This window comes from Oscarella lobularis, chromosome 3 (assembly GCF_947507565.1).
Source record: "Oscarella lobularis chromosome 3, ooOscLobu1.1, whole genome shotgun sequence".
Classification (NCBI taxonomy): domain Eukaryota; kingdom Metazoa; phylum Porifera; class Homoscleromorpha; order Homosclerophorida; family Oscarellidae; genus Oscarella; species Oscarella lobularis.
The window spans coordinates 1,684,908-1,703,651 of record NC_089177.1 but is presented as its reverse complement, the minus strand read 5'-3'; the positions used below and the strand labels follow the sequence as shown (position 1 = coordinate 1,703,651).

Genomic DNA, 18,744 nt, shown 5'->3' with positions numbered 1-18,744 from the left:
AGAGACGAAATCAAAGGTTTGTACGATTGCCTTTTGTTTCAAATGAAGTGCAATGCATTATCTTCTCGTTCTCTTTAGAGTGGAGAGAACTAGATACCTTTGTTGAGTTGGCAGGCACTAGATCTAGCTCCGAAGGGGACTTTGAAGCGTCGAAAGTGGCGTATCTGAAAGACGCCTGTGCTGGATTTGCTTTGACTTCAAAGAAAATCTTAACCTGGATCAATTTATGACTGCTTGTGGAGAGGTATTTGAAAAACTTAAACGAGATCCACTCATTCCACGAAAGTGGAGCGATACTCAGAAGTTTCTCGAAGATTTCAAGATCATGAAAGAGTCTCTTGGTTCGGTTGAAGTGTCGTCGTTCTCCCAGGTTGAGGTGATCAACTCTCGCGGCGAATACACGGTCGGATGTTTGTCAACTAACAGTCCCGGAGACATTGGAGATTACATCTCTTTAAGAATAAAGCCGATTAGAAGGCAGTAGCGCAAGAAAAACGTTTAGCGTAACCGACCTGCAGGATCTGCAAAGCAAGCTTATAATCTCATATCTGGTCACAGCGGCGAACGGCAGAGTGAAGTGAACGTTTTTATCACTACTTTAGAGAACATTACCCGACTTGCTCTAAATTTAGTTGCTCTCTGCAAAGCCGGTCACGTGAAATACTTATCTTGGAAACAGACCTTTGACTGCGTTTCGCTATTAAAAAAAAGTGAAGAACTTGACAGTACCGTGTCTGAGAGGTTGGAAAGACTCCGTAATCGAATGAGGAAAATCGAAGAGGAAATGGAAAAGACCTTGAAGAGTGGAATGCAAGAATGTTTGAGGTCCGGTCGAAATTTTATTATTTGAACTATTTCACAACATCCCGACTGCTGATTTTGGAAAAGCATCTAGGACAGCTTGCTAATGACAGAGAAAGTGTACTGGCCAACTTTGTGTACGGATTACTAGAATGCATCAAGCCAAACATCAACGTAAAGGACGTCAGGACGGCAATGCAAAGAGCGTGCTCTACGCCATCAAAACGTCAGCAGATTGGTCGCGCTGGGCTACGAGGCCTTGGCCGGGGCTTGTTGAGTGGAGGAGCACTGTTGCTAAGTCAAGCTTCGTTTGGCGGCAATGAATCTCTTTCTACTTTTGGTAGAGACGCGCGCTTTGGTGGTGGGTCTCCTGGCGACGATTTAGGATTTGGCGGCGGTGAATTGGACACAAAATTAGAACCGCTTGCGAACTTTGAAGCTCCTGTTGGATGGAATGAACCCAAACCTGAGCGTGAATCGTGTGATTTTCCGACTTTTAACGCAGACAATCGCTCCTATTTAACTTTGGAAAAGCTCGGTCAATTTTTGCAAAGTCTAGCAAAAAACGCACCCCGTTTGCCGCTGCGGCCGTTTCCATGGGACAAATTGGAACACGGCTCTCCAAATCTACTAGTTGTGCCTCAGGCTGAATTGATACCAGCAGTATTGCAACTTTACATGACCGAACCGTCTCTGCCTCTTCCATCGGCGGAAGAAGTTCTTCTTTGCTCGTCGAAAACCACGCTTGAGACCGTTTTATGTTTTGGAGACGCGCCATTAAAGATCCAAGTCAAGGTCGTGTGTTTTGCCTTGCTCGAGCCGATCGCCAGAGCTACGAAGTCAGCAGGGAAGCATTTGATGAGTTTTTGAAGCTTAGTCAAGGATTGACAGGACAGCGTGGCGAAAACTATCGTCTAGTTGTCATTTGCTCAACAGAGAACGAAGACAAGTCGTACATGGTCTCTGCGTTGGTTCAATTCCGAAAGTTGCCTTTACTTTGTTCAACGCCACAGGAAGTGCAGTCTTACTTGAAGACACAATTTCAACGTGGACCGGAAGGTTTCAGGCTGCGCACTCCCATGGGCACGATATGGGCCCCGGCAGCTAAGTCACTTGACCACGAGAAGTGCTGCTTCGCTTTGTATACTCAACTCGAGCTGGTGTAGGAAAGTCGCCTTTTGTCAGCCACATAAGCGAAAAATTGATTGACATACCAAATAACAGGCTAGGAGCTATCTGGCAGGAGACGAAGATCCGCCAACTAAAGTTATCGTCCCAATTCATGAATTGACTGTAGATACTGATGCGATAATAGATACACTGGAGCCGGCTTTTCCGCATCCGGAGCAGGCGCTGTCAAGGCTAATTCATATAGACGTGTCTCCTTCCGTTTGAAGAGGCTTGGAAGATCTGCTATTTAATCTTTTGGTACTCGGACAGATTACCGACTCAAAGGGACGCGTATAGGGTCGAAGGCTGACTGACATGTACGTGCTTGAATGCACTTGGCCTGAAGATCAAAGCAGCGTGATTAAGAAGGCTCAAACAAAAGAATGTCGAAAGCATATTCCTTTTCACTACTTTCTTCCTACCATAGCCCGCGAATCCCCCAAGGCAGCGCTTGAGCTACTTGAAAAACGAAAGAATCCTACAATTGAAGAGCCGTCTTTGGACGGAAGAGAGTTTGGAAATTCGAACTTTCTGCGCAGTTCAATATTTGGTCAGATTCGTGAAGGGCAAAGACCTTGATTCATTTAAACCTGGGACAACAGAAGGTACGCCTCCAATATGTCTGCAAACGCTTTTGCATCATTGTGGCGTGCCAAGTCCGTCGTGGGCAATTCTTCGCCATTTTGTCAACTTTTTGAGCAGTCAACTGCGCGACTGCGAACGCAGCGACTTCTGTAATCCTTGGTTTCAAAAATTTTGTTATAAAGTTAATTATCAAAATGTCAAGAGACTTCTCAACTCCGTCGCTGAGCGCAGATCTGACCCGAATAGAGAACACGGAAAATTTGCAGCAGTACCTGCTGCGTCGAAAGTGGGAGCAGAGTCCGCATCCTTATCTCTTCTTCAACGAAGATCGACATTCAATGACGCCCATTGGCCTACGGATCACAAGAGATGGCCATCTGATGGGCACGCAAACGACGGCGGTACTGGACGAGCAGATTATGTCTCGGAATTTAAGTGCGGCTCTCTGTACTCAAGGATTTTGGCTGCAGGAGAACTCCGAAGAGTGGTCGAAAAAAAGAAAAATTAAAGTTCTCTGTGATGTGATGGGACGCAACTACAAAGAGGATCAAGAAGATCCAGATCCCAACTATGAGCTCACCTCCGATAACGTCATCAAAATTCTCGCGACTCACACGCGACTTCGATGCGGCATTCCGGTTGTTATCATTGGCGAAACGGGTTGCGGAAAAACGCGACTCATACGATACATGTGTTTGCTACAGGCGCTTGGAGCAAAAGACCCGAAAACTGGCATCGAGGTGCAGACTGCTGGCTTACAAAATATGCTTCTTTTGAAAGTCCACGGAGGAGTAACTCGAACTGAAATTATTCAAATGGTTAAGTACAGTGGCCGATACGGGGTTCCTACTTCTATGTACGGGTCACTTCCCACTTGTCACTTCTTAGTACGGGTCACTTCCCACTCTCAATTCTTAGTACGGCTCACTTCCTACTCTCACTTCTTAGTACGGGTCACTTCTTAGTACGTTAGTACGTGTCAATTAATTCCCACTTCTCACTTGTCAATACGGGTAACTTCATTTCAATACGGGCGTCGTTAGGTGTTCTTGCAACATGGCGACTATTTCACTTGACGGTGTTCCAGACGATGCGATTGACGGTCTACAACGTCTAATGGAAATTTACTTTCATGACGGACTAACCTACGCCGAGATTTGCCTTTTTCTTCACCGGAGGCACGGCGTTCGCGTCACCGTTCATCAGTTGAAAAGGCGTTTGCGTTTTATGGGTCTCCGGAGAAGAAGTGCATCTGTTTCTCTTGAAGATGTCGAGGATGCTATTAGAGTTAGTTACTTTTTAACGTCCAAAGTAGTACTAGTTTACCGTAATTGCCTCCAGAATGAGAATTAGATTGGCGGAAAGAATTTAGGTTACAGAGCCATGTGGAAGAGGCTTGACCAAAAATATCGACTTTCCGTTCCAAGGTTGCGTGTAGTCCACTGCATACGCATACAATTTTGAAAGTACGTAAAGTAGAGATCTTGTTATGCTTGTTTGCCGAGAAATCGACCCTGACGGCGCAAGGGAGAGGAGGAGACGCCGATTAAAGCGAAGAGTATATCATAATAAGGTGAGAGCACATACTGTAAAATAATTTGAAATATTTCGGCTTTTGCCCTGTACGATTTGATTAGGGACCTGACTACTTATGGCGCATGGATGGGTACGACAAACTAAAGCCATACGGATTTGCCATCCACGGCTGTATCGACGGGTTAAAAACATGCGCCTAAAAATCTATGTCTGAATACAATTGATTTAGATTTTCAAGGCGAATAATGTGGCTAGAAGTTGCAACAACAAACAATGACCCTCTTGTTGTTGCAGACTACTACATTCAGTGTATTAGAGACATTGATGGTCAGCTTCATCAGTGGATCAGGGATATATTTTTAAAGTTTTGTTAACGAGTAGGCGTTCCTCGTGTTCTTCGCTCCGACAGAGGAACGGAGAACACAACAATTGCCGGAATACAGCCTTTTCTCCGTCACAAAGATACAGACGACATGAGGAGAAATCGTAGCTTTATGTACGGTAGATCTACGGCTAATCAGGCAAGAACGCCGGTGTCCCTTGTATTTTCCAATATTAAAACTAGAATTATTAGCGAATAGAGGCGTGGTGGGGCCAGCTAAGGAGAAGTGGCGCTGGGTTTTGGATGGACTTTTTCAAGGTATATAACTTGAAATGTGCCAGCTAGGAGCAGGCAGTTCGTCATCAAAACATCTCGTAGGATATGCAAGATATGGGTCTGTTCGATTCATCTGACCTCCACAAGTGAAGATCTTGTTGCTGCCTCTGTAGTTTTAAAATAATGCTTAGTTCTTCTAATTAGAGACTGCTTGAGATTTTGCTTTATGAACCTCATTCAAGGCGAGCTTGATGGGGTGAAGAGAGAGTGGAACTTCCATCGTCTGAGGAAGTGCAGGGAAGGTCATTCGCCAGGCGGTGTCCCGGAATTACTTTATTATGCGGCGGAGCTTGAAGGTGAACTTTTTATTGGCATTGCGATTTAGGTAACAAGACATTTTCAGGTGGAATTTCTTACCGATTTCCTCTCGATAGAAAAGATTTTTCTACAATTTCTTCTGAAGAGTATCGCAAGCCTAAGCCGCGTGAGTGCCCCGCCGAATTCGATAGCTTAGCAAATGCATTATGACGGAGAAAGGCATCGCTGAGCCTCAGAATGCGGATGAGGCTCTAGTTGCGTACAATGCGATTATCAGCGCAATAAGTGACGATTTACAACAATCCTAACCCTAAATTGCGTGTACGGTACGGTACGCATAAAAGAGAAACGTTTCAGAGAACGTTCTACAAATAGAGTTTTAGGAGGGCGTTAACACTTTACGAAGAAGCACACAGACACACGTGCATACGTTCACAGAAACAGGCGCGCAAAAAATCTGTCAATGGATACTTTAGTGACTAATGATCTGTTTTTAATTAAAAGGTCTGCATTGATTGGTAAAATGCGGAGAAAATTTGCCGAACAGACTCCACTCTTACATCTCTATAGATGACACAAAATCAAACGTTTTCATCCAGCAACCACAATCCAACGAACAAGATCCAAATGAATTGAAGTGAGCTTTAGTTGGCATGAAACGGAACGGTCAAATCTCTTATTTGTCGCGCTACCGATTCCATCGTAGGCCTTTCTTTAGGATCGTATTTCAGGCATGACTGGCAAATGGAGTGAAACGGACTAGGAACATCTTTCAGTGCATCTGGCATGACCTTTTGCAGCAGCAAGCTTGTGATTTCCACCGTAGACACTAAGCCGCCCCACGCTCTCTTACGAGTGCAAAGCTCAATAAGTATCAGCCCGAATGCCCAGACGTCCGAAGAAAGGCCACACTGGCGGTGAATGGCAGTCTCAGGCGAAATATAACCCGGAGTGCCATCAGCGCCACAGCGGGTTAGAGTTGCCATCCCGGCTTTAACCCGAGCAAGGCCCATGTCGCACAGGTACACATTCAGCCTAGCTTCGTCAATCTAAACAGAAACGGGAATGATTTAGAGCATTGTGGACAACTTGGCAAAAACGCCGTAACATTACCAGAACATTGGCAGGTTTGAGGTCTCTATGAATAAGTGGAGGTTTGAGACCATGCATATACGCAAGTGCAGAAGCCATCTTGTCTCCAACGCTAACAATAGTTTTGTTATGAATTCTTTCGCCTCTCTAATAAAAGACGGACTTTACATCACGTACGCTTTGGCTACGTAGCCTACCTTTACAAATATGAAGTCATCTAAATTTCCTCCGGACACATAGCTAGTAACAAAGTAGTAGAAGCGATCATCCTTCAAAAAAGCCATAAGGCACACAATATTCGGGTGTCTAAGTTTTCTATTTCGACAATGCACTAATGAATCCATTGCTTTATGTTTTAACTTTTATACGCTTACGACAATGATTTGAGCTCTTCTTCAACATAATCAGCTTCCAGACTAGCAGCATAGACTTTTTTGATGGCACAGACCGAGCCTCTGTACTCGCCGCGGAATACTTCGCCGAAGCCTCCGCCACCGATTCTCTTACCGATTTTCAAATCGGCGAAAGGCACGAGCAATTGGTCTATAGCATACATACCCAACAAAGTGGAGGAACATTTTTCAATTTGCATTTCCTAACAGTGACAATTTTGGAAGGACTTTGAAGAAGTGGTGCCGATACCGGAGGGGATGGGGTACGGATGTCTTGCATCTCACGCGTGTTATGGCTCTCTTTAGAAACTAAAAATGAAACATATAAAATTTGTAGAAAAAATTAACCAACCAACTAACGCACAGTTAGCTGATTGCAGTTTACTTTGGTACTTCTGTTCACATTTCTTCTGCACAAAAAGGCACACTTTTATTTTGGTCAAAAGTACGGTATGACTTATCGTGCCTGCACCACAAGATGCAGCTTCACTTTGCTTGCATACAACCCATTGCGGTCAAGGTATTGTCCTAAATTCCACTGCTTGCCATCAATTTTGTCGGAAAGACGATGTCCGTCGTCGTTGGAAAGGTGATAGTTGCAATCATCGTCGCTTTCGTTGTTGGAATTTGGAAAATACTCGTCTCTTGCAGCTCTAATTCGTACGAAGATGATCGCTTAACTGTTAGTATTCTGCAGCCGACTGTTCCTTCAGAAGGACGGCGCACCCCCTTTCCTTTCCCCAATGAGTACATCATTGTACCCACTTTAATTTACAAGAAGGGATAATACTTCTGGTCAAGCGAATAATACACGTGGAAATACACATATTTGTATAAATATAAACGTTATAGCCCACAATGCGCGTAAAAAGGCGCTATTGTACTCTTTTTCTTACATTGACGCAATCGCCTCTCGGTTTGGCGAAAGACGGCGGACCCATTTTCAAACGTTTTGCAGAAGGGAGACGTTCCTTCTTCTTTTGCCCCAAATACAGTTGGAGCAAGCCTTTTCTATCTGAAATATAAAGAATATAAAATCGCAGGGTTGCAAGAAATCAGGTAGAAGACCTTTTGGTTGTTCAGGAGTCGCCTTTGACGATGCCGACGATCTTCCCGAAGTTTTTCCATCAAGAAGGCGCTCGCCTTCCTCTTTTTCTTTCGCTTCGGCTATTGCCTCGCTGACCGTTTGCTTGATAAAGCACTTCAACTCTGCCTACACTACTAAGATGAAAAAGACGTCACGGCCTCGCGCGGTAAATACGGCACGAGTAACTCTAAGCTTCGCTTCAAATTTCTTCGTTCGCGCGCGCGACGGCCGTGCGCGAACCGCTTCCGCCGCCGTGCGACGAAAATCGTGACATTTCTATAGAAGCGTCTTCGTCGGGGTCCCCGGGATCTCGCGCACGACGTCACTCGACGTCACCGTCACGTGCGGTGCGAAGAGCTAAGACTGTTTGACGACGTCAACCGCGCAAAGTCGTTCTGCTGATAGCTTAGAAACTCTTCGAAATATGCTTTCGAAAGCGTTGTGCGACCGTGGCGTTTGGTTTTGTCTGTTTTAGCTTAGTGTGGCGATGACGTCATTCATTGCGTCATCACCTCTGGGCGCGTTTCCTCGCCGATTTATTTATGCCCCTCTCCCCAGTGATACGATCATGCAATAAATACCGAGTTTTTTACTTAGCCGGTTCTAATAAGAATATGACTCCTCATAGGTACTGCACCGTTTTGCTTTTAATCGACCAGGAAAATGACACTCATATTGTAGGACCGTCGTAATGACAATAACCTTCCGGTAGACTTGATTGGGCCGGAATTAGGGACTCTGTCTGAGGACCTTTTTCTGACTCCGGCTCCCATTTCTAAAAGTTCTCTCCCCCAAAGGGGAATTTGCATATTGACCTCCCCGTAGTGCATGTCGTAGTGTAACCAACGCTAATGAAACTGGAGTTAGGAATCGACTGTTTAGATAACAGACATAATCAAGCCGGAGTCAAAGACTTATTTGTGTACTAGAAATAATTAAGTCAGATTGAGGAACTGAGTATCTAATAGGAATTGTCAAGCAGCGTCGCGCGGTTGTTGAAGATGGGGCTGCAGCAATAATTCGCGAGGAGAAAAAGATCGAGATTTACTCATCTGTTGTTCGTGTCCGCGGTTCATCATCGTGCTTTTTTCCGGTTGTTGCGGAGCACTTCGGACGCTGGGGCAAGCACGCAAGTGATTTCTATGGCGCGCCGTTTCTGCCAAAAATAAGCCATGAACCATAAACTATGAACCATGAACCATGAACCTCAAACCGTGAATCACAATTCACGTATGGCGTGCCGTTTCTGCCAAAAATGAACCATGAACCATGAACCATGAGCCATGAACCATGAACCATGAACCTCAAACCATGAACCATGAATCATGAACCATGAACTGTGGACCATGAATCATGAATCATGAATCATGAATCATGACCCATGAACCATGAACTGTGGACCATGAACCATGATCCATGAATCATGAATCATAAGCAATTAATCATGCCTTCTTTATGAATCATAAAGTTTGAACGATGCGCATGAAATTTATTAAAAGACCTAACAAAGTGGTACGATTACTCAAACAATCAACAACACCTGAATGATTACTCAAAGAATCGAGAACGCCTTAAACTAAAGGAAACGGAGCAAAACAGCTCTAACTAACTAAACAGTTTCAAACGTTAAAAGTCAAACACCGTTTTTCTTCATCTAGTAACGATGAAATCCGCTTGCTCCATCAGTGATGGCCATTCGGAGGCGCTGGTAAAAGTCTTCTGCGTCACGAAAATCGACCAAAACACGCTGCGACCGTTGGCAAAGAGCCTGCAGCAGCGTGTGCATTAAAAGACACTTTAATTGTCGTTCCACGTCCTAGTGTGAGTTGTGATGTCGCAAAGTAAATGAAGGCTTTCAAAAGCGGGATGTTACTTCCCAGACCATCCAGCGAAACTGAAATAGATATTACATTAAAAGGGGCAAGTTTAACAATAGATAATCGTAACCTCGTTCATTTTCGATTCGTTGTAAGAAGGTTCTCAAGTAGAAAATGCAAGCTCTCGCCTGGGGGCTAAGAGAACTCTGAGGTTCAAACCGTATAATTTCGAAGACGTTGTCTCCCGTCAGCACACTGTCATCGGAATGCACAAAGAGCGACTTCATAATCTCTGGATAATAGACGATTTCTCTAAGGACTCCTCCACATCGGAGTCCATCGCGAATAGCATGCAGCATTCTCAATCGCTTTGAAAATAATTCTTCTTGGATGCACGAACCGCTCCCGGCTTTTCGTATTAATGACCAGTCCGGTAGGCCATCCACAGTTGGTAACGTACGATTCGTTTTCGTCTATTATCTCGTCAATTTCGGAATCATGTGCTGCATCGAGTATCTACCGAGTTGCACTATATAGCAAAATTGAAGTTTAAAAACTTCTTACTTGGGTAAGGAACGTTTGCAGGTGACGCAGTGAATATATTTCGCCTGACAGATCGTCATGTGTTACCGTCACGTTCGTGTCTCCCGAAACGATAAAGGTCCCTAGCCAGGTGAGGAAAGCCTGACCCCCTGAGCAATTGAATGGGCGATCATTCTGCCTGCAAGAGCAAATGTTTCTTCAATTCCGTAGTCCCTTTTTGGTATTCTCTTTTAACTGGACCCTTCAAAGAGATGCTTGTCAATTTCATCCAATAACATCGTGAAGAACTCTTTAGAAATAGCGCCACCGTCAATTCCTTCTTGTCCTTCGAAAGACACCCTCAGCTTCTTTGAGTAACCGTCGTCAGGCAAGCCTTTGTAAAAAGAGACAGTCTGCCATAAATTGTCCGGATCAACGTGAAGACGCAACGTCTCTTCAGATAGATTTGCAGTGAGACGTTCTCGAATTCGATTGAGAGTTTCGTCACCTTAATTAAAAAACATGTCAAATCATGACAAAGGTGAACAATGCAGAAACACCTTTAAATTCCTTGGCAGAGTTTTCATCATATCAACTGCATCGCTTATATTGACTGCCACTGATGCAATCCGTGCAATGGACTCTCTGTTGTTTTGAGGAAAGATTACGGACAAATGACGAATAGTATCCTGCATAGACAAGAAAAAACGTCAACATAATGCCACTAACTTCATCATGCTTTACCTGAATACGCTCACCCGCGAATCATCAAGAATTATAGTCTGAACGCTAGGGTTAGAAGATGCCAAAATGGAATGTTTTACGTCTTACGTCGTTGTCGCTGTCGTGTTCAGTGGTGTCGTGTCGACGGTTAGAGGTAACTGGCAAGGATTCTCCTTCGTGTGCTGTTGCCATGACCGTCTCTCTTTCTTCAGTCGGTGCAACAGGAGTAGAAAGCCTACACGCAGACGTTTAAATCAAATATATTTAGCTAAACAAATACATTATCGATTCTTACGTATGTCTCTCACAAGACAAACGGTGACGTCGAAGCCGTGTCATAACGATAAGAGTGCCGCAATTCCTACACTCGGCCATTGGCTGCTCTGGCGCCGTCTGACTGTCAGATTGCTTTACAAAATTAAAAATATATAAATTATATATAAAAATGGTTGCAGCGTACTTGTTCAGCTGGAGGAACAACTGGTATGTTCTGCTGCAATGGCCGTACGAAAATTCTTGTGTTTGCCCTCGTTGAGTCGGATATGACTTCTGATGTTATTGATCCCGTGGTGGAACTCAGGGGTATCAGAACACGACAGTTTGGTGCAGAGCGAAGAAATTCGTATCCCCACAGCCCTCCAATTGCGGAAAAGCTGAAACAATCACATTATGCACGTGAAAGGCGTCGCCGTCGCGTTTGAACTGTAGACACTTTAAGCCGAGCCCGGCGTCCATGAGAGGAGTCATTTCCTCTGGTGTAGGCGTTGACCGCATAGACATTAATGATTTCAAACAGCATACGTTGAGCCCCAGCAATGCTTTCTGTGTGCTCTCTCGGCGATAAGGCGTAGCGCGCCGACTATGGCTGCTTCTCGTCAACCTTGAAGCGGATGCACAGGAGTAGAAGTTGGGCGAAAAAGGTTTCGAAGTTCTTGACGAACAGACGTATCTCGAGGCGATAGAGTAGAACCCACTGAAGAAGCGTTTCGAAACGCAGACGGCCGTTCAGTCTGAACCGGAAGCGGTCAACGACTGGGTCCCCCTTCTGTTTCTGTGCTCGTTTGCGACTGTCCAAGACTCGGTTGTTCGCGCAACGAGATTTCACGCAACGGCGCAACGCTGGGTCGTCCGCGCAACAAAACTTCACGTGACGGCCCCGCGTTGTCTCCTGCAACGGCAAGATTTACGTACCTACGCTTCACTTGCAGCGAAGGAGTTTACGTCTAAGGGTGCTTATGAGTTCAAACAATTGCCCTGACACACTCTGAATTCCTTCAGAGAGGACTCGTAGGCTGCGTTGCTCATCGCTGTGTTGGCCATACCGTTCGATATACGGGACTCTCAGTTGTGTCTGGGCGCGAGCTAAAGATGGCTATTAGACAAAGACAGGGGAAGAGGTAGCCTCGAGGATCCAGACCCTCTTCCCGCGCGCTAAGATGCGTGGGAGGGGGATGCCGCGGAAAGAGGGTCTGGATCCACTCTGTGCAAAGCCGTGCGGGACACGTGACTCAAAAGGACCCGTGCGGTCCAATCACGAAGCTCGACTGCTATTTGGCTTGAAGCGTAATAGCCGACTTGTAGCCGACTTGCCAAAAATGTCGGCAGCGAAACGAAGACTATACAACCTTCTAGAAAGCACCGTTCACATTTGTAACGCCATAACGGCTGAATTAAAACTCGAAAGTGGTTTTGACGCATACCAGGACAGATATAAGCTACCCTATTTCGTCTAAGGAGCTCGAACCCACTTAATAGAACGCGAGTTACGAGCTAGAAGCCTACTAGCAGTCGAGCTTCGTGATTGGACCGCACGGGTCCTTTTGGGTCACGTATCCCGCACGGCTTTGTACAGAGTGGATCCAGACCCTTTTTCCGCGGCGTCCCCCTCCCACGCATCTTAGCGCGCGGGAAGAGGGTCTGGATCCTCGAGGCTAGGGCGCGAGGTGCATTCCCAGTCCTAGCGCGCTATTTGAGTCACAAAAATGAACCAGGACAACGTCCTTCACTTTATTGAGTACATTCGCCGTCTCATCAATGACATCCGTCGTACTATAGATGCTGCTTCACTTGATGATCTGGAAGATATTGTTGCGCGCTCCGAATCAGCCCTGATACACGTTGTCAGGGCAGAACACTTGCTAGGACGCGACGGAAACGGATTGGTGACTCTTCTCCAACAGTTCGTGTTGGCTCTGCGCTGCAGGCACGAGAGCAGGCAAGGAAAAATGGTGGCTTCAGGATACGTATGCTGCCCCTCGCGAAGGTAAACTGAACTTTATGATTTCTGTAACTGTTTTCAGGAAGTCTTCTTCATTTTAGCGTCTTCTGGCCTAAGAGGGCGTCCTACAATTCAAGTTGAAAGGGATCAACTAGAATATTTGATTGATTTGGACTTCACTGTGGGAGAAATAGCTGATATCGTAGGCTGCTCCGTCAGGACTATTCATCGAAAAACTGGCCGCTGCGAGCTTGTATAGCTATTCGAGGCCCATACACTGCAATTTCTGACAGTGATTTAGACGCGGCTGTTATGGAGATAAATCACGAATTCCCTAGGCACGGCTATCGGCTTGTTGAAGGCCATATGCAATCGAGAGCAATTAAAGTTCCAAGATACCGAGTGAGGTCAAGCCTTGTGCGAGTTGACCCTCAAGGAGTGTCACTGCGGTGGTCTTATGCGGTTCAAAGGCGATATCACGTACATGGCCCAAATGCTCTTTGGCATATAGACGGGTTGCACGCTCTTATTCGATGGAAAATTGTAGTTCACGGAGGTGAGTTTTTAATTCATCGCCAGTTACTTGTTTAAATAACACAATAACATTCATTATGGTTAGGCATTGACGGTCACAGTAGAATTCCAGTTTTTTTGCGCTGTTCCTCAAATAACAAGGGGGCAACAGTTTTGTCTTACTTTGTCCAAGCCTGTGAAACATACAGTGTTCCGTCACGGGTAAGAGGAGACCGTGGAACAGAGAATGTTGACGTTGCCGCGTGGATGATAGAAAACCGAGGAACGGAGCGACGCAGTTTTATAGCTGGGCGGTCAGTGCACAACCAACGAATAGAAAGGCTTTGGAGAGACGTGACTGTTGCTGTTGCTGCAACGTACCGGGAACTCTTTGAATTTTTAGAATCGGAAAGACTACTTGACAGCGACAATGAGGTCGACCTCTTTTGCCTTCATTACACGTTCATGCCCCGAATTCAACGTGCTCTTGATTCTTTTGTGCAAGCCTGGATTCGGCATAGAATTCGATCTGAACGAGGTCAAACGCCCCTGCAAGTAAGACAACTGCAACATTAGTTTGTGTGGGTATGTAAACGGAATGTTCGCAGCTCTGGGTGCGCGGTCAGCTAAGAATGTTTGGGTCGGGATATTCCGTAGATGAAGACGCAGAGGATGACTACGGTGTTGATTAGATGGGGCCCGTCACAGCAGATTCAAGTTCTGAGGGTGTTGTTTTGGAAGACGTACCAAGCCCCAATATCCCGCTAACAGCGACAGCGACTTCAAGCTGAAATTGACCCTCTTGCACTTTCGCACGACAGAGGGATTGATATATACCGCCGTGCGTCTCAATTTGTTGAAAGAGAATTAGGTTTTTAGTCCAATTACCACTAAAGACATTAAATTTCAAACATTGTGGTAGATTCGTGAATTTCTGGTAACATCCGATCATGGATGATGGTCCACAGTTCATCATGGTTCATGGTTCATAGTTGATAATAGTTCATAACCGGTTCCTGGTTCATGATTCATGGTTCATGATTCATGGTTCATGGTTCATGATTCATGGTTCATGATTCATGATTCATGATTCATGATTCATGATTCATGATTCATGGTTCATGGTTCATGGTTCATGGTTCATAGTTTATGGTTCATGGCTTATTTTTGGCAGAAATGGCGCGCCATAGATTTCCTCAATCGCCTCGGAAATTTCGTACAACGCTCTGAGGGTCGGGCTGGCAAAGGTACTTTTATGTGTTATTGACGTCGTCGTCTATCTGTTCTTCTTCAATGTTCCGTCTGTAGTGTTATAACCCATAAGCTTTCCCGTGTGTGTGGTTCCTCTTCCTGTATTGACCTATACTCGGAACGCGAAGCTCAGCTTCGCGTCTATGAAACTATTTTGTTGGTCTCGCGACCCTAGCGCAGCTACGCTTAAGTTCATGTAACTGTCTCCCTCCCGGGCAGCTGCCGCTTTCCGCGCGCAGTCCGAAGACGCTTGCTCCTAACGACGACAAGACCTTCTGAAATTCGAGCTCGCCTTTCGGCGTCAATTTGTATAAAAAATTTTCGTCGTCCTCGTCATCGTACATGTCTTCATCGCCGCCGCTCTCGTTCTCGCTTTCGTCCTTGGCGCTTTCGCTATCGTCATCGTCTTCGTCTATAACTCGTCATCGTCTGTAGAAATCTAAAGTATATATCAAATTTTACCTCTTTTTGTACGCTTCGCGGATGGCGACGTCAAAAGTCTTTCGTTTATCGGTTCGTTCATTGTTTCGCCCATCGTTTCGTCCACTTCAGTTGATTTGATGCTACTACAATTTTTAGGAACTTACATTGAGCTCGCGAGATCGGAATCCTCCACCAATTGAACTTCGTCGTCATCGTCTTCCATCTCGAGATCTCCGGCATTGCCAGAGACGTTCATCAGAGCTTCGGCAGCTTCCTGTGCATCCATTTCCTGTAGCCACGCCAATGCAAATCGATATCCGGTTGAAGTTAGCACACGCAAGTAAGAAAAAGAAGCGGACGTTTTTCTCGCTCTATCCGAACTTAATAATAAGAGTTCTTACATTAAGCACAGAACACTGTTTTGGAAAAGCGAAATTCACTGTACGAACGCTAAAATGAATCGGAAACACTAGCGTGCGCCAAAAAACAAAAATACAAATTTCTCAACAGATTTTAAGTTATAGTACATAAAACATCAAAACACACACTATTTAGCTAAAAAGTGCTTTATCCAACTCGGCATATATGCGTAGTTTGGCAGTTTTTGCAAATGTCGTGAAATTCCGGTGACGTATGAAGATGTAATCGATCGCTGACGTCAGTTTAGGAACAAAGAGGCCTCGACGCAAAATTCTACAGCTGGACGATGTAAAGAATTCGATCGCTGCGTTGCCGTTTTGAAAAACGGCCGAATTTCGCCGTTTTCAGATATCGTGCGGTCACGTGACTTTAGCAACAACTTCTAGACGAGCCCAGGATACATCTCTTCGCCGAGTCGCTTCAAATTCAAGATCGAATGATGCTAGGACAGTTGGAAACGGCATCTCAAATATCCAATTGACTCATTTTTGGACGGCGTAAATCAGAGTTAATGTCGAGGAAGTTGTGGAGAAATGGCGAAAGCGAAGAGACGTATTCGCAAATTGATCGAAGCGAAACTCATCGAATCGAGGATCCATCCGAGACGCGTTCAGAAAGTGGCTCGGAGTCGGCTTTGAAAGGAAATAATTATATGAAGAATGCATATGCCGCTGACTAAAAGAAAAAACTGTTGAAATTAGTCCAATTATATTCCTAGGTTCAACGACTCGTTCTACAATTAATTAATTAGACCGGCTAAAACGTTGGTCCATAGAAAACATAAAAATGAACGGAATTGGCCCCACATGCAGAAAACCAGCTTAACTTGTCTACTAACGGTACTCCGCGTAATTCAGATCTTCGGTTTTAATTAAGAGACCCGTCTGTTGCTATTGAACAATTTTCAGACATATAAAACCGTCTTCGCAATACGAATTGTACCTTCCCATTCATCTTCTCCGAAGTCAGTTTTTCATAAATCTCTAATAAATTTGCAATAATTATTGAAATAGGCATTAGTATCGGTTATTTGTGCCTCTCTGCCTGCTCTTCTTCGTGTCACGATTAAGTCAAACCCTTAGAGACGCCCCGTATAAAACATTTCAATATTTTATTTGATTATACGGACTTCTCTCAATTTCGTCTTTCAAACAGGATTAAAGGAGATTTCTGTTTAAGCTTCGTTGTTCTTGGTTAATGTCTTATAAATGAATATGGTTGTTTACGTTGTTTTCTATGTTCATGTTTCTTTGTGTTTTTCTGTGTTTTGAGTGTTTTGCATTGTCAGATAAGTTTGGAGTAATTGTTATGTTGTATTTTTGCCTTTTTTAGTGTGCTTGTGTCACGTGGTGTGCTATGAACGTGTGCAAAGGTTTGAAAGGTTTTGTTTTTATGATTATTATTGTTGTTCCGTTCAAATGGCCCCCTTCCACATAATAGGGTTGGATGAGGTGTAGACAATATCTGCTATAGTCGGCTCTGGGAGCACTCTTTTTTCATGCCTAAAGTTCGGTGATTAATGAAACGAAGGAGAAGAGCAACCTCATGCACGACCGGTCGCAATATGGTTCGCTCCTTGCCGTTTAAACATAGTTTTCTTACCCTAAAGACGTTACTCAGATCAGGCGAGCAAAAGGTAGATAAATATCAATGCAACTAGCCATGTGCGTTCTGAGCCGTTGAGCAATGTAGCCCTCTACTACATTCAGCCTCTCGACAATAGAATTATTCAAAATTTTAAATTGAGGCATCAGACATTATGTGGACAAATTCAATTTTATTTGAAGCTTTACGCCAATAATGTGAAACAAACAATCCCTTTTTCTTCAACTTCACGAGCGATTTAAAGACACCACCTTATTTGCCGAACGCGCCATTCTCGCTTTTCGAACTGACGCTGTCAATCGAATACGAAGCTTCACCAAGAGAACCGACAAACACAAGTCTCAACGCTCTGAAATCTCTTGGGTGACGATTCTTTGGATCTCTACGACATTTCGTTTTTCCCCGACCTCAAGACGCTGATGAAGATTCCGAATCGCACATAACGGTGCAGGCGATTCTCGAGAAATTTTGCGCTTAAACCAACCAGTCTTTCGAACGCTATAACTTCTACGTAGAGTCGCAAGCAAAAAGACGGCGAATCCAACATCGACTTTATCATCACGGTCACGCAGTTGGCCCAGACCTGCGACTTCGTGACCGTTTCGTTCATGGCATCAAAGATCAAGCGCTACGACAAAAGCTCTTCGAGAAAGGACCGCTAACGCTCGATGCGTGTACTTCGCTGATTCGTAACGCCGAAGTCAACGTGTTTCGCACACAACAGTTTGAACCTGAAGTTGACATATTGACTCATCAGCCCGAAGTTCGCGCAAACAGACGTCGACGGAGGCAGCCGTCGCGCTCTTCGTCAAAATATCGCTGCGGAGGCAAGAAATGTGATTACTGCGGACTCAGCCACAAGCCGACGCGTGATGCGTGTCCCGCTTCTGGAAAGCAATGCAAGAACTGCACGAAAATAGGTCACTACGCCAGCGTCTGTCACTCACCGGCCGTACACCTCGTTGCTGACGATCCCGAGGATTACGATGACTCTGGTGCACACTACGTCTCGTTGCATACTATCGTTTCGGAGTCAGGTACTCGCGCGACCGAGACATTTTGTCTCATTAGCACGCCCAACAAAACGAAAGTTGCTTTTCATATTGATACCAGAGCCGAGCAAAACATTCTCCCGTTTGAAACGTATTCCGCTGCTACTGGTGATACTACATGTCGTTTGCTGCATCCTACAAAAACTATTCTTCTTATGCACAGCAAATCTCGCGTTATACCTAACAGAGCCACTCGTCTTTGTCTCTCGCGCCATGGCAAAGTATACAAGATGAATTTCATCGTTGTTCCTGGAAAAGTTACCTCACTTCTCAGTCACAAAGCCAGTCAAGATATGGGACTGATTACCATTCGTGACAGTGACGACATCCAGAGCCCTATAAAAGAGAGCTGCGCCAACCCCGTACATGGGCGCCATCTTGTGTCCAGCTTCGCGAGTTTAGGCACATCGTACCGCTTGCGGGATGAGTTAGAGCAGCTGCCCGAAAAACAGTACGTTTATGTCACGTAGAAGTTTCATACGGTGCGGTGTACGGCGCCCTAACGCGTATCTTTCCTTTTTTGCGCGAAGACGTGAAAACGTCCTCGCCTACCCTTCGAGCTGAGAACGCAATACGGTTTTTCTGCGTTAACAGCTGTCATTGTTAGTGCATTTCCGATTA

At 45.1% G+C, this 18,744-nt stretch overlaps 1 protein-coding gene, 1 long non-coding RNA gene and 2 pseudogenes across 4 annotated transcripts; 3 read left to right on the top strand and 1 right to left on the bottom strand.

Moving 5' to 3' along the window:
* Positions 1 to 1,464: 1,464 nt before the first annotated feature.
* LOC136184399 (E3 ubiquitin-protein ligase RNF213-like) lies at positions 1,465 to 3,504 on the top strand (annotated as a pseudogene).
* Positions 3,505 to 3,775: 271 nt separating this feature from the next.
* LOC136184213 (uncharacterized) lies at positions 3,776 to 6,236 on the top strand. Its single transcript, XM_065971071.1, has 14 exons — positions 3,776 to 3,843; positions 3,898 to 3,983; positions 4,036 to 4,129; positions 4,194 to 4,273; positions 4,322 to 4,419; positions 4,474 to 4,613; positions 4,667 to 4,732; positions 4,793 to 4,836; positions 4,895 to 5,046; positions 5,094 to 5,174; positions 5,513 to 5,526; positions 5,579 to 5,645; positions 5,727 to 6,030; positions 6,083 to 6,236. Exons 2-11 carry the CDS (start codon positions 3,940 to 3,942, stop codon positions 5,521 to 5,523), a joined length of 810 nt encoding a protein of 269 aa, XP_065827143.1. The 5' UTR covers positions 3,776 to 3,843; positions 3,898 to 3,939; the 3' UTR covers positions 5,524 to 5,526; positions 5,579 to 5,645; positions 5,727 to 6,030; positions 6,083 to 6,236.
* Positions 6,237 to 12,623: 6,387 nt separating this feature from the next.
* LOC136184398 (uncharacterized) lies at positions 12,624 to 14,064 on the top strand (annotated as a pseudogene).
* Positions 14,065 to 17,265: 3,201 nt separating this feature from the next.
* LOC136185512 (uncharacterized) lies at positions 17,266 to 18,506 on the bottom strand. Of its 3 annotated transcripts, XR_010669557.1 has the most exons (4): positions 18,304 to 18,506; positions 18,019 to 18,258; positions 17,750 to 17,958; positions 17,266 to 17,699 (listed from the first exon to the last, which is right to left on the bottom strand). It is a non-coding gene; the product is annotated as an uncharacterized lncRNA (long non-coding RNA). The 3 variants fall into 3 exon arrangements; XR_010669555.1 differs by having other exon boundaries at positions 17,266 to 17,958; XR_010669556.1 differs by having other exon boundaries at positions 17,266 to 17,890.
* Between the last annotated feature and the right edge of the window lie 238 nt (positions 18,507 to 18,744).